Raw genomic sequence first — 22,672 nt, 5'->3', positions numbered from 1 at the left:
AACCTCTCTTGATTATTTGAGCATCAACTGATCAGGGTCCCCAATATCTCTGCAATATCTCTTCACTTGTGCCATATAATGTAACATAATCATGGGAGTAATAGCATCGCCTTTGTCATGTTCTCTTGGTTTGAAGCCAGCTACAAAGTTTTGTCCGTACCTGAGGGAAGGAGATTAAACAAACCCATTGTTTCCAAGGAGCAGAAATAACAGAGCCTTCTAAGACTCCTGCCTACCACAACTCTAAACTGAGTTTAGACCCTGTGACCTAGGTAAAGAGTCCATTGCCCCAGAGTTCATGCTGTTAACCACGAAATTCTTCTTTCTTCCTTTGAAGAAACTGAACCTATTTTATATCCAAGCATAGGGTTCTAAATAAAATAACACCCAGCAGCTTCATCCTGGGTGCTCATCAAATATTAATTCCCTTCACACCTCCACTTTGAATGTACAGCTTCAAGAAAACATAACCGCCTACGATTTTGTATTTTCCTGACCAGATTTCCAAAAGCCTCTCTAAACACTCTGGTTATGTAAATTATTTCAATGTGTTGATGTTTTTTTGAACATGTTATTTGGAATTTGGGATTTGGGTTCTCCACAAATAACCTTAGCTCTGCTTTTGTCTTTGAAACAGATGAAGTGATTGAGAAGAAACAGTGAACACCTTCCCTTTTTGTAGACAGAACAACATGGAACAGCCATTTACTCTGAATTCTCTGGTAGGTAGCAGCAACTGATGTTTACATATGGTTGGAAAACCCAAAATGAAGAACAGAAACGGGCCCAAACAAATGTGAAGTGAGTCACAGTTGCTTTAAGAAGTTCAGCACTTGTAGTTTTTCATGCATCTGTGCGGCCAGCAGTCTCCTTTGAGGAAGTGACTAATAAAGCCATCTTCACAAGACTTAAAAATAATTTTTTTTTCACTACAAAAGTATAAAATTTTTAATTAAGGTAGATTCTACCAGTATAGTCCTTTGGAAAAACACTGAAGAGAACTTGAGAGTGGTATCACAGCGGTTAAAGCTCTTTGTGCCTCCGTCTCTTTACAGATGAAAATTGGGAGTCTTACCATGTATGCTAATAGCTGAGGAAAACATATTTGATTTAACACTCCAGCTTTGCTTTGGGATCCTCGTGTAAATATCTGCATTCTTGAAACTCTTCTTCCTCTCACTTTTTCCCTTATGGCTCAGCAATACACATACTTCTCTGGCAATACCTTAGAAGAGTGTGTATAATCTCTGTGAAAATTATTTGTGCCTTATGAAAATTGTAGACAATATTTTCCATGTTCCCAGCCTACCACGATGGCTTGATAGATGGAAGTGATACTTACTTTACTCCTGACTCTCTTCGCTACCCATGCCTGGCAACCCTATAGAAGTAGCCCTATAAGCAACAGTGTGCTAACACCCCATCACACCCAAACAGTGAAATAGAAGGCCTGGATCTTGCATCAAAATAGGTTGTGACCTAATGTTTTTTCTCAACCTCAAGAAAGTCCTTCACAGAGGCTTAGTTATTTTCAGAGCATTTTTGAGAAATAAGGACTTACTTTGCAGGAACTTATTTGCTGACCCTGTGTTGGGAATAATAAAGGTTTGCCCCATGTCCATCTTTGCAGAGGAAGGAATCATCCTCATAGTGGATGCTTTTTCCAAACGTTATATAGATCAATTTTATTTTTATCTTTAGGGAAAAAGATAATCTAAAAATAGCTTTGTTACTTCCTTTTCTGTCTTCCTCACTTCCTTCTCCCTTGCTTTCTTATTCTGTCTGTCTCTCATTTTCTTTTTTTTTTTTTTTCCTGCTTTTCTGGTATTAGAGATAGAACCCAGGGTCTTATGTGTACTAGGCATATTACCTGCCACTGACTGATAACCCCAGCCCCACTTTTTCTGTTTTATTTTATACATTTATGGATTTATCAGCTCTGCTTCAGGGAATATGCCTCATCCTAGGGAACAGAGATGAATGGAAAATGATTCCTTTTAAAACTCCAAGGAGTTTTGAAGGGAAACATTTATACAGATATAACTAAGACTCGGCAGACTGTACAGTAATGAATGTGGGCAAATCACTCTTACACGTATGGGAAACCAGAAACCCCACTTAGAAAATGCTCTAATTTTTATAGTTTTTTTCCCCCAGTTATTTTGTGATGTCATAGAGGCAATTATCTGTGGTTGAATAACAGTATTTTCATTTGTTGAGTTTTATAAGTGAGTATAATTAGGGGAAGTGGGTGGATTGCAATAGTGTTGGAGACATCTCAGTTGGAAGCCTCTGCACACTCACTCCCTGAGTTTCAGGTTCCTGTCTCTGATATGGGAAAACCTCCAAGAGTTTCTCTGAAATTGCCATGTTCTTCAGAGATTAAAAGAACAGCATAACAGGGTGTGGATCAAAATAATTGTGTGTGTTTTTTTAAGTACTTGTACCTTATTTTTTAATTGTCATAGAATATTTTTACATATTTATAAGGTATAGTTTGATAATTCAATTGAAGTAGGGATAATGATACAATCAGGATAATTAGCATTTTCATCTCCTTAAATATTTATCTTTTCTGTGACACTTTTCTGGGTACTTTTGGGTTCTTCTTTTCTAATTATTTTGAAATATATAATAATAGTCTATAGTTACCTTACTTTAGAACACTAGAACTAATTCCCGCTATCTAATTATATTTCAATACCTGTTATCTATTGAAGGAAGTATGCTTTAATTTGACATGATGCTAGGAAGGGATTGAGTTTTGGTGTCACTGCCAGTCATACCTTTTAGAATTCTGACCAAGTAATCATAGATTAAAAAGTACCAGGTGAGGATCAAAATTGCATGTTCCCTTTATTATTAGTAACTTGGATCAGAAGTTTTCTCTCCACTAGAGCATGTGGGAGATTCTTCTTACTGCTTCTGCCTTAAATTGACCAGGTGTATCAACTCTACCACTGAAAAGGGAGCTGTAGACCCTCAGGGAGAGGAAGCTCAGGCCCCAATAGCTTCCCTGGGGAAGAAAGATCGGGAAAGAGGTTCCACCCACCATGCTCCAGGGCAGGTCAGAAGAGTAACAGCAGATGTGAAAGGCAAGGCCTGCTTCTGATTTATGGAACCTTGAGAAGCAAGTTTATGGCTCTCTGGTTATATATTAAGCCTTTAGAAGCAAGAGTCATTTCAGATCCCTGGAGTTCTATTTGCTATAAAATTAACACCAAAGTAGACCAAATGGCATTGGAAAAACTCCAAAAGTCTAATCCATTGCACTCTACCCATGAAAGTTGAATCAGTAATTCATAACTAAATGGTTTCTACCTTGATTTCTTTCATAGCATTTTACAAATATTCGTCAAATACTCTGCCCACACTACAGTCAGACTTACAACCTACCCTTAACAGACCAAAGAGGCCTCAGGCAGCTAAATTTGCATTGGGTTAGCTCTGTTTTGGTGCATGAAATAATGGGAGAATGATCTAGATTGGAGCATGCGGAAGTTCCCCTGGGAACCTAGTTAAAACATATATTCTCTGGTCCACTTTCTGAGATCCTGAGGTTTTAGATGCAAGTGGGGCCAGTTAGGAATTTGCATTTTAAAGAAAGGCCCAGTTTGCAGCTGATGCTGCTGTTGTATGGACCAGGCCTTCAGACACTCTGGTAGCCTGTGGAGATCAAGTATGGTCTCACAGCTAAATTCACTGCCTGGAATACAGCCAGGTTCAGTTCTATCTTATTGTTTATGGCTGCATTCACATTAGGAGATATGAATTCAAGTTGCAAAGGGCCCTTAATAGAAAAAAATTTTCTTTTTTTTGCCTTTCCCAAGCTCAAATTTCTTATTGAATAATTGAGTAATTATCCTAAATATGCCTACTATATGCATTTCTAGATAGAAATATATTTATTAATAAAATTCAAATATAGTAATTAATATGTGTTTTTTTTTAGTAATTTGGTATGTTATTTTCTTGGTCAAGGACTGATTAGCAGCATAATTGCTCTCATGTGGAGTTCTAAATTTTTTATACTTACCAACATGGAGATGGGGTTCTTAATGCTTGGAAAGGCTTCTGTTGGACTTATTGGAATTTTTTTTTTTTTTTTTGCTTGGTTGGTTTGTTTTCTTTTTATTAAGTGAAGATGTTTGGGAGACCCTGGAAGCTTCTTTTTAAAGTAGATATATTCTGGAATAGATCAAATCCTCATAGTAATTTTGAATCCAAGCTACCTCCTTCAGATCCTTCAGGATAGAATGATATGAGTCCTACAACGGCAGGAATTCCTCTCAGGTCCTGCTCAGCATGACCTGGATATAAATATCCAGGTATATTGATGGTCAATGGTATTTTACCTCACATGACATGAAATATTTGCAGACCTAGGAACTGCTGCATAATTGTACCTTGAAACTGAAAAAGAAATCTTACTCCAATGAAAATGTATGTTTACACTGGATGTGTGTTTTTTGGTGCAAAAAGATTTTGTTTTGATCATATCTTTAACTCTCTTGCTCTTTTTTTTTTTTTGTGTGTGTGTGTGTGTGTGTGGTCCTGGGGATGGAAATCAGGGATGTTCTGCCACTGAGCTACGTTCTCAGCCCTTTTTATCTTCTATTTTGTGACAGAGTCTTACTAAGTTGCACAGTCTGGGTGTGAACTTGTGGTCTTCCTGCCTCAGCCTCCCAAGTCACAGATGTGCACCACTGTGCCAGGCTCACATCTTTAACTCTTATGAAAAGATACCCTTAGTTCTTGGTTTCAGTTTTTATTATAGAAAATACATCTGCTAATCAGTCATATTCATTTCTTATTATAATCAGAAACTTCAATTTTGCTTTGCAGAAAAAGTTAGCTGCCATGCCTGACCATACAGATGTCTCCCTAACCCCGGAAGAGCGAGTCCGGGCCCTCAGTAAGCTGGGTTGTAATATCACCATCAGTGAAGACATCACCCCACGCCGCTACTTCAGGTCTGGAGTAGAAATGGAGAGGATGGCATCTGTGTATTTGGAAGAAGGAAACTTGGAAAATGCCTTTGTTCTTTATAATAAATTTATAACGTAAGTCTTGTTGGAGGCCTTTAAAATAAGAAAATTGGAAAAATACTTACATGATATTTTGATGTGGCTGATTGGGTACCAGGAAATTTTCACATTCAAACCAGTTTTATTATTTGCAAAAACATTAAATGTCCGGGTTTTAAAGTTAGTAACAAGTTTACTGAAAGACATTTAGACACCTCTGAGACTTAGATGGGAGCGATCAGGTTTTCCGTAGGCCAGCCTGGAAACCTGAATGTCTCACTTTTCAAAAGTAACATTTCTTGTTTCATGCCTTTCTTCCCTCACTGGAATGTAAGGTTTCTAAGAGGAGGAACTGTAGTATAGCTCCATCCATAGCACCTGGAACATGCCATCAGAGTTTTTAAAATTTGATTTGGTGAGTTGAGACTAGGGGACAAGTTGGGGAACTTAGGAAAGATGTGGTTCAGGGTAAGGATACAGTCATTTCATTTAGTCCTTAGTTTTTTTCTTTAAAGAAAAGGCAATTGGGCTGTGTAAGAATTGTATGTATAAAAGGGTATTCAAAATGTTGAATGAAAGTGGCTACCTCGAAATAGCCATCCCTGTAAAAATGTCATGTCCCCATTGGATATTTGTTAGTAACATGTCCTTGTTAAGAGGTAACAGAAAGGGTCTGGGGTAGTGGCTCAGTGGTAAAGTGCCTGCCTAGTGCATCTGAGGCTCTGAGTTCGATCCTCAGCACCATATATGAATACATAAAAAAAAAAGTATTGTGTTGATCTACAACTAAAAAAAAATATTTAAAAAAAGAGGTAACAGAAATGGGATTTTGAGTTTTCATACAGGTTTAGTGACTTAATTGTTAGAAGGATCTACTGTTAGCTCGGTGTAGTGGTGCATGCCTGTAATTCCACAGGCTCAGGAGGCTGAGACAGGAGGATCTCAAGTTCAAAGCCAGGTCAGCAACTTATCGAGGCCCTAAGCAACTCAGTGAGACCCTGTCTCTAAATATAATACAGAAAAGGGCTGTTCATATATATATATATGCATTGTGAAATGACTAAATCAAGCTAATTAACATATTCATTACCTCAAATGCCATTTTTTTATAGCAAGAATATTTAAAGTCTACTCTCTTGATAATTCCCAATTATACAGTACATGAATACCATGTTGAACATGGGCTCTCCTAAACTTACTCCTCCTAACTGAAATTTATATCCTTTGACCAGCACCTCCTAACTCCCTCCATATCTCCAACTGCTGGTGACTACTGTTCTATTTTCTGCTTCCTTGAGTTTGACTTTTTAAAATCTCACATATAAGTTAGATCATGTATATAATGACTCTGTAGATCATTTGTATTTCTTTTCTTTTTTTTATCATTTGTATTTCTTTACCTTATAATTTCACAAATTTATTTGGGGACTTACCATAAAAACATTTCAGAAATTGAAAAGAAAATATTTTAAAACTGTTTTCCATGATTCTACCAAGGGCAAAGTTCAAAGTGGTTTACATAATAATCTATAAATTTGTACATTAGTGAACTATAGAATTTAACTTGGAAATTTAAGGAATGGTTGTGGTTGGAAATCTTTGCCCTACCTGAGTTAAAGATAAGCAATAACTATGAAATTGAAGGTTCCCTACCACCATTGACAACCAGGACTTGCCAGAAATATTTGTTTCTGAACTATGTTACCAATGAATAATATTTATTTTACTTTCTCCATTTTATACACAGTCCTATGGAATCACAAGTGTGGTGAGAAGGAAAAGCCACTATTCCTTCCTTGAGTTACTGAGTAATTAGAATGCTTGAATTATAGTGTAAGCAGTGCAATAATTTGTACTTCACTTATGCTTCTTGAACCTCACTGCCTCATCTATGAATGAAGAACTTAATGGAAGAAAATCTCTGAGGTTCCTCCAGCTCTCAATGTCTAATTTTACTCTGTTTATAAGGTTTTAGGCAGTTAACAACTTTTTTGTAGCTTCTGTAAGTCTTAATTTTATCATTTGACAATTGGATATTACCATTCCTGTTTTCCCCTATAGCCTTGTAATCAGATGAAATGAGTTGATAAATATGTATATGTGATCTGTAAACAATAGAATCAGTAATTGCAAGATACCACGTAATGGTTGGTCAAAAATTACATTTCTAGCCCATTGTGATAATGTTACAAATTTTTATTCAGTAACTATTATAAACTGTAGTTCAGGCTGGGGACACATCAGTGCACAAAAAAGTATTCCCACCCTTGTGGAAACAGTATCTTCACTTTATCTGAGAGCTGTGTACCTGGTTTTCATGAATTTACCTTCAATTCTGCTGTATCTTGTTCCTCCAAAAGAGGTGACAAATAATTAACTACTAATTAACACCTCCCAACCAACTAGGGATTTAGGTTGTCATTTCTCTTAGTTTTGGGTTTTCAGTTTAAGAGTTTTGATTCATACATGATGGTGCTACTGATTCACGAGCGGTTGGTTGAGTCTTTTTCAAGGGTGAGAAAGGATTATATATTTCCAAACTCTTACACACATGAGAAAGATGGGGCTCTCGTGGGATCAAGTGTCCAGGGCCTGGGAAAGACCAAAGTGACTTGGTCTATATAGGGAGTAATGTATTCTGACCCTGTTAGCCTCAGTCCTTAATTTGCTGAGTCTAACTGCTCCAGAATGCCAAAACAATAACCATGCCAACTTTACTGAGAAGGTAGATGAAAAGTCTGTACTTTAAATGATAAGTTACTAAGCATGTCATTTTTGAAAAGGATGCTCATTCCCATCTGTGTTAATCAACTTTTCATTACTGTGGCCAAAATACCCGACAAGAACAACTTAGAGGAGGAAAAGTTTGTTTTGGGGTTCACAGCTTTAGAGACTCAGTTCATGTTCACTGGACTCCATTTGCTCTGGGCCTCAGGTGAGGCAGAGCATCATGGTGGAAGGATTGGTGGAGGAAGGCTGAAGCAGAGAGAGAGAGAGAGAGGAAGGACAAGGTATAATTCCCAAAGGCACACCCTTAGTGACCTAGTTTTTTCAGTCACACCCTGTCTGCCTACAGTTACCACCCAGTAGTTCATTCAAATTGTTAATCCATCAAATGGATTTATTCACTGATAAGGTTGTAACTCTCATCATTTAATCATTGCCTACAAGCCCCACCTCTGAACCTTGCGATAATGAGGACCATGCTTTCAAACCATGAGCTTTTTTTGTGGAACACTAAAAGTCCGTAACACTGTCTTTGGGCTTTTGCTTTTATATAATGCTAAGGATATGTTTTTTCTTTCTCTAGCTTGTTTGTAGAAAAGCTTCCTAGCCACCGAGATTACCAACAATGTGCAGTGCCTGAAAAGCAGGATATTATGAAGGTATTGTGGGATCGATTCTCTGCTGTGGGATCAAATGCTCCATAAGTATCCATTATTGATTTCCCTCCTGTTTCTATTCCTCCCCATCTCTTCCTCTGGAGAGTTTGAGCACAAGAAATTCATTCCATTAGGCATGATGTTTCGATTTCTTTTTAGACATTTAATGATTATGACTGAGCCAGTGTGAGGTCTCTAATTGATGTTGGGGGGAAAAGAAAGACAAAGAATGTGCTCAATCACCTTCTGACATGTTGAAGGAATTATTTTACAGTTCCTCTCAGAGATAGAGAGAATGGTTATATATTTCCCTGTGTTTTGATTAATCTGTACAGCCCTGAACCCAACTATTTGAAAATCAACATTGATTTTTAAGGCAGCCACAAAGTTCTAGCCACAGTCATAATTGCATAATGATGCTTTAGTCCATCACAGATCACATGTGTGACAGTGGTCCCATTAAGTGATATTGCCTAGTGATGTCATAACTGCCTTAGTTTGTGTGTAAGTACACTCTATAATGTTCACACAATGACAAAATCATTGAATGACACATTTCTCAGAATGTGTCTCCATCTGTAATTGGCACATGACTGTTTACCTCTTAGAGAACTGGTCTTATGCAAAATAAAATGTTGGGGCTGGGATTGTGGCTCAGAGTGCTTGCCCCGCACATGTGAGGCACTGGGTTTGATCCTCAGTACCACATAAAAATAAATAAATAAAATGAAGATATCATGTCCATCTATAACTAAAAAATATTTTAAAAAATAAAATGTTGACAGGGTGGTCTGCCTTAAATATTCTCAAGGAAAAGAAAGATCGTTGCAATGCATTTATCATAAACATTCACTTTAATATCTTTAGCTGAGAATGTATCCTTTTGAATAAACATGTACAGTGTTTCCCATTTATTCCTCCTACATGGTTTGTGTTGCTCTTATAAGGAATTAAAGTAATGTATACAAAGGCAATCACAGCATGAAATGTTTAGATGACTTTTGAAAATTATGTTATCACATTATGGAATAAAGGGTCTCCTACCAGTCCTATGAAGCCTGTGGCTACCTGGAAGCAGAACTCAGATTTTGTCAAATGGTTATCTACATTTTTTAAAATGTTTATAGTCACTATGTTATCGTGTCTTCATATAGCATTTCCCCTCAGCTCATTTAGCCTCAGAGAGTTTTGTATGGAAACCAAAAGTCCCAGGCTGCCAAGGTGACTCTTTTCCTCTAAAGGAGAGTTGTTCACATTTTATTGGTAGGAGAAAACTTCTGTACATTTCTCTTGTTTATGCCTTTGTTAAATAAATGGATAGGTGAATTAATGAATGAATTGAATGACAATGGATTCAAGAAAAGAAATTTTGGTGGAAGAGCCTGCCTAGAGGCAGGAGACTTGGGTTCTAGTCCTAACTGGACCACTAGCTGGTTTTCTGACCCTCAACAATCTCCCCAGGCCTTTGTTTCCTCATCTCCAAAAGGAGAGTAGTGATTAGACCATATCAGGTTTCCCAGATCCTCCTGCCATTAAGAATCACTGGGGAAGTTGTTTGAAATGCAGATTTCGCAATCCTTTCTCTATGTTAATTCTGTAGATTTATGATTAGGCCCTAAAATATATTCTTATGAATTGTGACTCAGCTGCCTTCTACACTCTGACATGTCTAGGAATCTCTACCCATCAAACATCCTCCAATGTCTATGATGCTGCATGATTTACATATAAAATGTGTGATTCTACCTACTCCTTAAAAAGTGGGGCACCTGCCTAAACAAGTATGTATCTAACCAATGGAGTCAATAGTCTAACAAAGGAATATATATATATTCTTTTTTTAAAAAAAACTTCCCTGCTGAAAGTTATATTTTGGAGCCCTAGAATGGAGAAATTTATTTTTCTGCCATTATCTTTGGTTATTCTTGTCTTGATTTCTAATACACATGCCAGCTGCTTTTCTTTCTCAGCTAATGATTGGAACGAGCATACTGAAAATCCTACTAATCAATATGTATATATATTTTTAAAAGAAACTGAAGGAGATTGCATTCCCAAGGACAGATGAATTGAAAAAGGACCTTTTAAAGAAATATAATGTAGAATACCAAGAATATTTGCAAAGCAAAGTAAGTTCAATTGCTACATTTATTTCATGACTGTTTTCTTTGCATATTTTTTAAAAATTTCACTTGTATATGTTTTCCAAATGTCATAAGCATTTAAATTAAAGATTAAAGATGCAGTAATGTGAAATCAGTAAAAAATTTATGTTGGTGTCCAAGTTAAGCACTCTCACCAAAGATGTGGTATTTTTCTTTCCCTACAACATCTAATAAAGCAGTGCATTAGAAAATAGATTTGCTGCAGAGATTTAAATAGCGCTTTTGACCAACTTTTGCCAATGTAACCTTGAGCCAGATGGCTGGGTTTTTTTTTTCCAGATGAACAAAGGCAGTAGGAAGTAGAGGGAACAGTGTGTGGTTTCTGATGTATCTAATTATAAAGGTCTTGGAAATGTAATTTTGATTCTTAATCATTACAGTCAATATTACATTGTAGATAGAGCACCTAACCCTGTGGCTATAATGTAATCATGGCACCAAAGGGTGGTTTTTCCTGGATCATTATTAAATAAAGAGTGAAAATGATAATGATATCTAAGAGACAGACAGGCATCAAAAGAAGAAATTGACCAATTTATGGGTCACATATGACTGTGGAGTACTTAAAATGTGACTAGTGTGACTGAGACACTGAATTTCTAATTTTTAAAAAATTTCAAATAATTTAAAATTTAATAATCACATGTGGCTAATGGCTACTAGATTGAGCAATACAATCTAGAGATGAGATATTTTGTTCCATATGGTCTGGCCAGTCAAGCTGAGTCAACAACCCTGACATTGATTTTCCAATATTCAGAAGCACTGGGGAAAGGCAGAAACTGATTGTCTCTGGTAAAATACAAGTAGGTTTAGAACAGCTGTCTTAATCAGATTAAGGGGCTTTTGCTGTGATGTGTGTTTTTCTTAGTGTTTCATGAGTGTCCTTGTGAGGGTATCAAGCTGTCTCATCCCAGTTTGATGATTTTGTTTTGTCTTGAGAACTAACTTATTTTTTTTTCTTATGGCATCCACATTTTTAGAACAAATATAAAGCCGAAATTCTCAAAAAGCTGGAGCATCAGAGATTGATAGAGGCTGAAAGGAGGCGTATTGCTCAGATGCGCCAGCAACAGCTGGAATCGGAGCAGTTTCTGTTTTTTGAAGATCAACTCAAAAAGCAAGAGTTAGCCCGAGGCCAGATGCGAAGTCAGGAGACCCCTTCGCTGTCAGAGCAGATTGATGGAAGTGCTCTGTCCTGCTTTTCTGCACAGGAGAACAATTCCTTGCTGAATGTATTCGCAGATCAAGCTAATAAAAGTGATGCAACCAATTATGCTAGCCACTCTCCTCCTGTGAATAGAGCCTTAAAGCCAGCAGCTACTCTAAGTGCTGTTCAGAGTAAGTGCTGACATGCTTCCTGCAAAGACTCTGATGCTCCCTGATGGAACCATTTTTCTGTAGCATCTTGGAAGGTCTCTCTTTATTTTATTACTAATTGTGGTAGGATCCCTATATTAAATGGTGTGAATTGCAGATGACCCTTTCAGCACTCTCTGACATTTACTATATATTACCTTTAAATTTCAGGAAACATGCCCAATGATAGGGCAAACTCTGTAGGACTGAATTTTGAGAATTCCAAGCATTTTTTTCCTTCCATGTGTTTTAATCAAGAAGCACATATGTTTTTAAGGTAAACACTTACCCAGAGAAGAAAGGAAGCTGCTGAGTAAATCTCTTATCCAGATTTTTGCTCAATAATAAAATGTTAATTCCAGGGATGTTCAGCCTTATCCCTGTGCTGAGAGGGTCTCATACACATAAACAGCTAAAATCCAAACGGCATATGCATTTCTGCCAACAGTTAGTGCTGCTTAGTATTGTTAGATCAGTGCTGGCAAGTTTCTAAAATCAAAAGAGATCTCTTCCTGATAGACACTGTCAGATGTGAGTTTCTGTTCTCATTTTCAGAGTGTTATGATAGGCAACTATTTAATTAGCTACTTTGCTGCTGATCATTTTTAAAAATGTGCTTTTGCTTACCAATTTTCATTAGGACATAAGCAACTTATAGTAAATACATTAAAGAATATTAAACCAGGGGCTGGGGTTATAGCTCAGTGGTAGAGCGCTGGCCTCGAACATGTGAGGTCCTGGGTTCGATTGTCAGCACTACATAAAAATTAAAAATAAATAAATAAATAAAGATATTGCATTCATCTTAAAAAAATCTTTAAAAAAGAATATTAATACCATGTCTTATAAGGTACAAGATGCATTTTCTACATCCTATCTATTTAATGGTATATTTGCTGTGTGCCAAAAGAAACATACACATTCATGGAAGATAGTTGTTCCAGGGCACAAAAATATACAAGTACTTGCACTTTACTATTTTGTTTATAAAATAATTTATGTAGGAAATGTAATTTTACCTTCTAATCAATGTTTTAAGAGTTTTTAAACAAAACATGGAAAGTGAAGATTTGTATTTCGTTTTTTTCTCCTTTTTTGTATCTTAGATTTAGTGGTTGAAGGACTGAGATGTGTAGTCTTATCAAGAGATCTTTGCCACAAATTTCTGCTGCTAGCTGAATCTAATACCATAAGAGGAATAGAAACCTGTGGAATACTTTGTGGAAAGCTGGTATGTTTTTTTTTTTTCTAGATCTATCTGCACATGATTTTTCAAATAGTAGTAGGGCTTCCTTGTGATCTGCAGAGCAGAATAAAAACATGCTAAGAGCTGTAAATATAATAAATTAGCCTTAAAATATTAATCTCCTAAAAATACAACCATTTTTCATGGAATAATCTGAGAAAATGGATTGGAAAATTTCAGGGGCTCTACATAAAGGCCTGTTTGAAATAATTTACCAAGCCATAAATTAAATCTTTGTTAATAGAAGATCACAAGTATTCAGATTTCCAGATTCATCTTGTTTGCTACATCATATTTCCTTTACCATCATTAGTTTCACTTGTGTTCATATAATTGACTTTCTACCTATTCTCATCTATGGCAGGTACCCTGCCATTGTTTTTCAGATACATGTGGAATAAAACTGGAATTTTGTTGTTTTCTTTGGTTTAAGGCAATAGTTTTGGCAAACCAAGATCTATAAGCAGTGGCTCTATTTTATTATGGAAATGTTACCAGAAGTATGTGATAAAGGGCAATGTCAAAATAGAAGGAGCTAAGCGAGGATGGGTTTGGTTTCTTACCACAACAAAGATGAGCAATGTGTCTTTGGAAGCATTTTTTTTGTAATTTCCTCTGGGTATCAGTTTAAATTTCTGGATGCAGGCACATTTTCAGTCCTCAAAATTATTGCTTGAACAATATGTTTTATTCAACTCTCATCCTCCTGCTGACTTCCAGTGTTTAATCATCTCTTTCCACCAGGAAAGGGGAAGCCACCTGTGATGAGCAGTGAGTGACCATCATTTCCCACCCACAGTCACCTTGGTTGTCCTTCAGGGGGTTGAGGGCTGTGGAAGCTTCCTCTCCTACATCTTATGTTGTATTTGGTGTGATTGATTGGTTGATTCATTCATTCATTATTCATTCCATCTGCCTCAGACATTTACTAAGTGTATGTGCCAGCACTGTGCTAAGCATTCATTCAGCAGCCTGCAACAGCTTTGGTCCCTGCTTGTAAAGAATCAGACAGATGACTAAGTGGGGCTGAGTGCTCTTGATGGAAGCGCAGGCTATCAAGGGAATGTGTAACTGGGGAACCTGACCTTGTGGGCAGGGATGTGGAGATGAGCTTCCCTGAGGAGTGATTTTGAAGCTAGGCCTGAAGAGTAAATCCAGCAGCCCTGAAAGGACTGGGTGGAATGGAAGGAACAGTTGTAATCAAGGCAGAAGGAGCAATGCCCAACTGGCAGGAAGGTCCTAAGGCTAGGGAGAGGATAGTGCTGGGGATGGATGGACATGCCAACCTGCCTTGGGCAAGACAGCTTCTCACCACCAGTGACTCTGCACTCTGGGCCTCTGGCTGAGGATCTCTCACCACCTGGGAGCCTCACTTCAGCTCTTATCTTTTACCTAAGGGGGATAATTTATCTTTTATTCTGTAACTGTGAAAGCCAAAATATTATTTTCATTGTGGAAATAATAGTGAGTCTTCTCAATACTAGAAGAAAGTTTATAAGTTTTTTAGAGAAATTAAATATAATTAATAAAATAAAACCCAAACCATCAATCTGCATAACTCTTAGAAATGCACTTTCGTAACACTACAAAATTATTTAACTAGCATCTCTCCTTCCAAAGAAACCTGCCCTTATTTTGTTCTGATTTTATCCATTGTAAATCTGTCAAGATATTATTTATTAACTAAATTGTCCTGGACCCCCACTTCCCAGAAGGGTATTTTCTATTTATAATAGATTTGCTACTATAAAAGTGGGTTTCAAGTTCTAAGCAACTGGCTCTCAAAACTTGGGGCAAAAAATCCACTTTTATATTTGGGACATTTTAAATTGTGATGGAGTGTATAGGGTGAGGGGGGAGCCAGGTTGTAAGGGAAAGCTTTAGTCTTGTGGCAAAACATTTCCCATTTTTTCCTATTTACTATTTACTGTTCTTTTTACTAATTGTCTTTCAGACACATAATGAATTTACTATTACCCACGTGATCGTGCCAAAGCAGTCTGCTGGGCCAGACTATTGTGATGTGGAGAATGTAGAAGAATTATTCAGTGTTCAGGATCAACACGATCTCCTCACTTTGGGATGGATCCATGTATGTTTGACTTGTTGGATTTCAATTTATTTTGTAAGGCATATTATTTTCCTCTTTGAAGAAATTTAGTTTTACTTAAATAGCTTATTTGTATTTTTTAAGTATAATAAATGCTATTATATTAAAAAGCATCTAATTCAGTGTTAGGCTGTATATAAATCTGTCAAATATGGATTTTTTTTTTTTTTTGGTACCGGGGACTGAACCCAGAAGTGCTTAACCACTGAGCCACAGCCACAGCCCTTTTTATTTTTTGAGACTGGGTCTCTCTAAGTTACTTGGGGCCTTGCTAAGTTTCTTAGGCTGGCTTTGAATTTCCAATCCTCCTGCCTCAAGCTCCCAAGCCACTGGGATTAACAGGCATGTGCCTCCATAGCCCGCTCAAATTGGGATTTGAAGAGGGGTATTTTATTTATTTATTTATTGTATCATCCATAGTTGAGAAAGAAAACCTAAAACGTTTGGAAATTAGGTGACTCTTTCTGATGATTTCACATAGTCTAATGGAGACTTAGTCAGATTTTTTTTTTTTTTTTTTATAGATTTGACTAAGCGGTTACAATATTTTCTATGGGTTTACATTAGATTATCTAAAAAAAATTCTGAAGATGTTTCATTTAAGCAGCTTTTGTATATATCAGATAGGGTCCATTCACTTCACTGCACTGCCCCTATAGGTCAAGAAGAGAGAGAAAGACTGGGAGCAGGAAAGAAAATATCACAGTGTAAACAGCCATGGAATCGGATTAATGGATAGGACCAAGAACATTGGGTTCTACCATCCACAAGGCCGTCATAGGAGCAGGAAAGTGTTTGCAAATCAAATAAACATGAGTTTAAATCTCAGCTCTGCTAAGAATTTACTTGTGGGAACTTTAGCAAGTTCCTTAAGAAATGTGAACATCAATTTTATCATCCATAAAATAGGGATCATAATAATTGGATTCATCCTTAATGAATTCCTTAGCATATTTTTCTAGGGGCTCAGAAAAAATTGTGACTGTTATTATTGGTGATGATACTTTATTTTTCTGTCTTTTCCATTTGGTCTCCTAAGCTGGACCTGGGAGACTGTCTTAATTCATCCATGCTGCTATAACAACATATCTGAGGTTGAGGAATTTATAAGGAACAGAGATTTCTTTCTAATAGTTCTAGGGGCTGGAAAGTCCAAGATCAAGGTATTGGCAGTACTGGAATCTGATGAGGCTGCTCTCTGCTTCTAAGATGGTGCTTTGATGTTAGGTCCTTACATGTTAGAGGCAGAAGAGCAAGATAGCACTCCCTTCAACCTTGAGCCCTTTTAGAAGTATGCTAATAGTCACCTCCCAAAGGCCATACCTCTTCATGCTGTTACTTAATAGTCACCTCCCAAAGGCCATACCTCTTCATGCTGTTACACTAAGCTTCAGCAAGAATTTTGGAGAGAACACCATCATTCAAACCATAGTGTGTGGACAAGTCATCCCATGCTTGCTGAGATTTCCAGAGCACAGCTTGGATGATGGCAAGAGTCCCTGAAAAATGATGTGATCATTTTGTATTCTTGTTTATAGAGAAGCACTGAGTAGGGTCAACATACACAGACACATGTCAAGTATTTGGTACTATGTGATTTAGGAGCACAGAGGAGACTGTATTCCCATTCTACCTGTAAAGCCTTGCTGTGTGCTTGAAAATTGCTCTGTTTTAAAGTTGATATTTAGCTTAACCTAAGTACAAAAATGTACTTTAAAACAAAACAAATTGAAGTATAGAAATTGTAACAAATTAAAAATGATAGTCTTTTAAACCACACATTATATTGACAAGTCAATGGTAGTTTATCTTTGGAAGATTTCTTTTGATTTGCATTCTCCTTTTCTTTCTCTTAATGTGACTATTTAAAGCAATTTCCAAATTAAAAGCACATTTTTTTCCCTATAATTTTCTGTATATAGAATGCATGCCATAATGAATTTAGATTGTTTAAGTAATAAATTTGGCATACTTATAGAATTCTAGGACTTTTACTTAATTTATTTTTCTGTATCAAATTGTGATTCAATTAAAATAGGAATATGTTACATTTTTAAATCTCAATGATTGCAATAACATTTTTATGCTGGTTTTGACGGAGCATAATAATAGTAACCAATTCCAGATCTTTTTTTCAGATCTAAATTAGTCATAGAAAACAGAGTCTGAATTAGAATCAGACAGACCTGGAATAGAATTTAGATTTCTTGACTTGACTAGCTTAATGAGCTTCAAGGAGTTGCTCTCCAGCTTACTTCAGTTTTTTCAGCTAGAAAATGAGAATAATGACAGCACTGATCTCGTCTTGTTATTGTGAGAATTCAATGATATAATTCTCAGTCAGTGATTAGTTCCGTGCCTGGCACATTATTCAATTGCTGTAAATGGCATCTGCAGCTATTATCGTTGTCTCCATCATCATCATCATCATCATCAGTGTTGTTTCCATGGACTCAGGGAATGGCCACACCACCCTCCCAGGAGACCTGTGCTCACTGGATAGAAGTGACTCCTGTTGGCAGACATGAAAGGCTCAGAGAGTCATGTTGGGTACATTCTTGAAAATAAGTTAATGGGCAGAATGAGATTTGCCTGTTTGACAAACTGCTGCCTCCACAGCACAATTGTTCCTTTGACGACTACTTACTTTCTCACCAAGACATTGGAAACACTATGTTACTCAAAGAAAGCATTCCCAGATAATAGGTTTTAAACCTTGTATTCATGCTCCTACTGAATATTTGGGTTCTTTAAGTTAGGATAGAACTGGGGATGTAGCTCAATGATTCAGCACATGCTTAATATGCATGAGGCCCTGGGGTCAATATGTAGCACATGCATGCACACACACATGTGCCCACAGACACACCTACGCACAGAAAGTCTGGTAATTATGTGATTCTTTATAGACCAAGAATTATTTTTCCTTGCAGAACGTGTATCTTTCTGTAAATAACCATGTGATTTTACCTTTATTCTATAAATAGGTAGAGAAGAGTTTTGAATCTTGCATTTCTACCACATACCCTGCTTGTGTAAAGGCATTAAGCTATTACTATGGGCCTGTGCCCTTAGTTAATAATGACAACATTAAAATAACAAGAACAGAGTCATAATAACAGCTAATGACTTTGGCTCCTTTCTTTGTGTTAGGCACTATTCTAAGAATTTTACATGGATTATTCCATTTAATCTTTATACAACCCCACCAAGAAAATGATTCTCATACGTTTTTATAAATGATGAGATGAGCAGGAGGAGGCTATGTGATCTTCCCTGTGTCTTTTACCAAGTGAGTCATGGAGCCAAGACCCAGACAGTGTGCATCAAAGTCGTTTTTTTCATAAATAAAATTGTCATATTCCATTTTCAAGGGTCATTAGGTTTGAATGTGAATTTTTAAGTCATTATATATGCATTTATTTTTTTATTCACATATGAACCTCTCACTTGCCTCTGATAAACCAAAGTTTTTATTTAGCCAGGAACTTTGGAAGGTTTCTTTTGATTTGCATTCTCCTTTTCTTTCTCTTAATATGAATATTCAGTTGCTGTGCATGATGACCCCAAACACCTTCAACAATCTACAGACTCCCACCTTTCTGTTTACAGAGAATGGTGATCCATAAAGGATACACAGTAATGTGGAAAATTCAGTGAACAGGTTCCTTCCATGGTTTTGCATAGAAGTATCTGTGGTCCAAGGTCTCCAGTCCTTACCAGCTACTAACCAGGTTACTACACTTTCCCGAGTCTCAGGATTCTTATACATAAAATTGAAATAATAAAATAAGTATCATGGATGAGTTTTGCTGATCAAATGATAATCTATTTAAATCCTCTGGCAAGTCATTTTCTAGGTCTTTCCCAACAAGAAGGAAGTAGATAACAGACTTGGGAACCACTTCTCAAAATCGTAGTTACTCCAAATAAGCAAATAATAGGAATGCATAAAAGGAAAGATGATGTCAGCAAAATATTTTTAAAAATACTTATTCGGCTGTGTGCAGTGGTGCACACCTATAATCTCTCAGGAAGCTAAGGCAGAAGGATTGCAAGTTTGAGGCCAGCCTCTGCAACTTTGTGAGACCCTCAGCAACTTTGTGAGACTGTCTCAAAATAACAGTTAAAAAGATTGGGGATGTAACTCCATGGTGGACTAAGCTACCCCTGGATTCAATCCCCATTGCCTTACAGGGAAAAACATCCTTATTGGAATAATGATGGTAAAATTAAAAAAAAAAAAATCAATCGAATTTTGTTTTTTTTTGAATAGGCTATGGCCCTGGCTAAGCCTCAGCTGCCCTAATAAGTTTGTCCTCTTTCTGTTTTACAGACACATCCCACCCAAACTGCTTTCTTATCCAGCGTTGATCTTCACACTCACTGTTCCTATCAGCTCATGTTACCAGAGGCTATTGCCATTGTTTGTTCACCAAAGCATAAAGAGTAAGTATAACTATGGAGGGGAGCCCAAGGAAGGCTTTGGGATCCTGGGTCCATGTGTGTCTACACATAGCTTGTGGTCTTTGGGGAAAAGAATAGGTAGCAGCTGGCTCTTATATGCTAGTATCTCTGCAGCCTTTGGTTTTGAAGGTCCTTTCAGTGGTAAAATCCTAGTTCTTTCCTTGATTAATAAGACCTTGAAGTGGGTAACACTTAACTGTTATTTGCAGTTTGATTTTCAAGAACCTATTTCTACTGCATTATGTCCTATCACAAGAAATTCCACAGACTTAGGCTCATTACCTCCAAAATGTCCCTCGTTTGGGGAGATCAGATATTGCCGAGTATGGTCATAGGAATCAAATGTATTTTGGAGTCCTTACTTGACCCTTATGTCATAGGATAGACACCTGACCCCTGTGAGTGTCTGCCCATCCTGGATTGATGAGAAGGTGATATTAGGTGATGGTGTATGTACAGTTCTTAGCCTAGTACTGAGCACCACAGCAAGCCCTCAATAAATAGTTGCTGTTGCTATAAATACCATTATAAGAAAAATTAGAAATATCTCCCCCTTGTAATTTCCTCTGTGGGGGGATCTTCTTCTGATCTTTCACACAACAGCACAGCTGCCTGACCCATTATGGTCCTGAAGGTGTTACTTCCTCGTAGGTTTCTCTCCTCTAGACCAGTCAGGGAAATACTGGTTTAGAAAAACCACAGTGGAATTTCTTTTTTGTGTTTTCTTCCTCTGTCCCATTTGGGGACTATGTATGCTGTGTCACTGAAGTAAAGCATCTGGAAATCCCGAGTGGTCCTGAATTTTATACCTTTTTTTTTTTCTTTTTGACCCTGAAATTTAGCACTGGCATCTTCAGGCTCACCAATGCTGGCATGCTTGAGGTTTCTGCTTGTAAGAAGAAGGGCTTTCATCCTCACACCAAGGACCCTAGACTATTCAGTGTGAGTACACAGTATTAGTTACTTTTGCAGGTATTTTCTTGTTATTATCCCCCCCACCCAAATTCTCTTTTAAAGGAGAAAAATAATAGCAGTGTGATATGGAGTGAAACACTATACTGCTTAGTTCAGAGCTTTATCGCAGAAAACCAATCTTGTACTTCTTTGATTTCTTCTATTACTTTATTTATAACAAAATGTTAGGATTTCCATAGTAGGGTTGATATGCATAAAGTTACCTTTATATTTGTTTATTTGTGTGGTGTTGAAACATGTTCTTCAGTGTCAAAATAAGCAAACGGTTATTACAAAAATAATGATATTAAGTGTCTCATGAATTCTTTCTGCTTCATTTGGATGAATCATTTTTTAATAACCAATTAAAACTGTAATTGTACTTTTGGATAGCTTTGTACAGCCCCAAAATACATTATTTGACTACATCTTTTCTTTCTGCTTGCTTAGAAGTTCTATGGCTACAATATTAGAGAAACATTAGAGAGCTCAGAATTTATTTAAAATGGAAATTAGTTGGCAATCTGTAAATATTTTCTTGTTGAAAATGAATAAAACCTCATATTTGTTCTAGTTGGAAATATTTTTTTTAATTAGGAAATTTTTTTCAATTAGAAAATCTGCGCTTCCTCCCTAAAGAGAATCATCTGTGAAACATTATGATGTAAAACCAATTTTTTCTTTCCTAGATATGCAAACACGTGTTGGTTAAAGACATAAAAATAACTGTGTTGGATCTGAGGTGATATGTTCCGAATATAAGCACCATCAACACCAGACATCTGCCCATGGACATGTGGTGGCTGGATTTTCTTAAGATGTTTCCAGAAATTACTGATATTTTATATTTATACATTTTAGACCAGAAAGTTTGATATTTATTGCTCTTGCACATTTTGAAGTTTTCTTTTTTGGGTTGCTCTGTCTCAAGAGAAGTCACATGGTGTTAAATCAAATACCTATTAATGTACCCAAATACTATCACCAGATAATAAATTGTGCTGCAAAAAATAAAAAAAATAAAAAAATGGTTGGTGTTTATGGAGATCTCTGCATACATGTTCAGACCTTTAGGTGTTTTGCTATATTAAAAAAAAAAATCATGTAAAATGTAATTCCAAACACATTCTGTGTGCAGGTGGTCTGTACAGCAAACTGTTTCTTGCTTTCCTGTGAAAAGAAACATGGCTGCAGTCAGCAGAGCCCATCCTGTGTTTTCAGTGTTATCAAATCCCAGGCTGAGAGTCATATCTGAAGTGAATCATTGTAGGATATGAGGTGGCGGGCTTCAACTCAGGGATCAGGTGTCAGAGGACCTGGGACAGAAGAGGGTTTATTAACTTGATTTAGAAGAGTAAAAGCAGAGGAGCTTAGAAGAGGAACAACAGCAACAAAAAGATCTCAGCTAAAATCAGAACCTGTTATCATAAAAGTTAAAAGGGGTGACAGGGAGAAAAACATGAGGCATATGATGAGATAACTGACAATACTTAGCCAAACAGAATAAATTTAAAAAGAAAACAATTTAGAAAGATACTTGTAATTTGAAGTATTTATGTTTACCTTAGTGCACAGAGAAGAGGTGGCCTAAATACAGTGGCATGGACTGCTGAGGCTTGCTGTAGCATTTGTGTCTGTGACTTAGATAATGAAAGCACTGACTAGACCAAAAGGTGCAGATTAAATGGAAGTAATGGGTGTTTTATGTATACTTTTATCAAATTAGATTGCTAGAGGAAAACCTGAGAATGGAAACATTGTGGAAAAACTTCAGCTACAAATATAAAAAGAGAAAAGTGAAAGTGATAATGCTGACTACTTTGAGGACATGAACACCAGTTCTGCATGCTCAACTTCAGTCTTGGCAGAAATTGCTCCCAGGCACCTGGGGAAATCCTGAGCCGGTTGCCCTAGCTTTGATGAACCATACTTGGCCACTGCTTAGTTCCCTTTCTTATCCT

The 22,672-nt window shown here is 36.9% G+C and overlaps 1 protein-coding gene across 3 annotated transcripts in view; it reads left to right on the top strand.

Annotated features, from left to right (window-relative positions):
• Positions 1 to 21,738, top strand: part of Stambpl1 (STAM binding protein like 1) — a 43,994-nt gene extending 22,256 nt beyond the window's left edge. For 2 of the 3 annotated variants that reach the window (XM_027949235.3, XM_027949236.3), the window contains 10 exons: positions 638 to 722; positions 4,846 to 5,063; positions 8,338 to 8,413; positions 10,444 to 10,539; positions 11,559 to 11,916; positions 13,041 to 13,165; positions 15,135 to 15,305; positions 19,627 to 19,739; positions 20,600 to 20,699; positions 21,401 to 21,738. In XM_027949235.3, coding sequence (XP_027805036.2) covers positions 693 to 722; positions 4,846 to 5,063; positions 8,338 to 8,413; positions 10,444 to 10,539; positions 11,559 to 11,916; positions 13,041 to 13,165; positions 15,135 to 15,305; positions 19,627 to 19,739; positions 20,600 to 20,699; positions 21,401 to 21,457 — 1,344 coding nt within the window. In that variant the 5' untranslated portion in view covers positions 638 to 692 and the 3' untranslated portion in view covers positions 21,458 to 21,738. The remainder of the gene's footprint in view (positions 1 to 637; positions 723 to 4,845; positions 5,064 to 8,337; positions 8,414 to 10,443; positions 10,540 to 11,558; positions 11,917 to 13,040; positions 13,166 to 15,134; positions 15,306 to 19,626; positions 19,740 to 20,599; positions 20,700 to 21,400) is intronic. The other variant, XM_027949238.3, reaches the window with a different exon arrangement.
• The last annotated feature ends 934 nt before the right edge of the window (positions 21,739 to 22,672 follow it).

The sequence above is a fragment of the Marmota flaviventris genome, chromosome 4, assembly GCF_047511675.1.
Source record: "Marmota flaviventris isolate mMarFla1 chromosome 4, mMarFla1.hap1, whole genome shotgun sequence".
In the NCBI taxonomy this organism is placed as follows: domain Eukaryota; kingdom Metazoa; phylum Chordata; class Mammalia; order Rodentia; family Sciuridae; genus Marmota; species Marmota flaviventris.
This window is presented reverse-complemented; position numbering and strand designations above follow the sequence as displayed.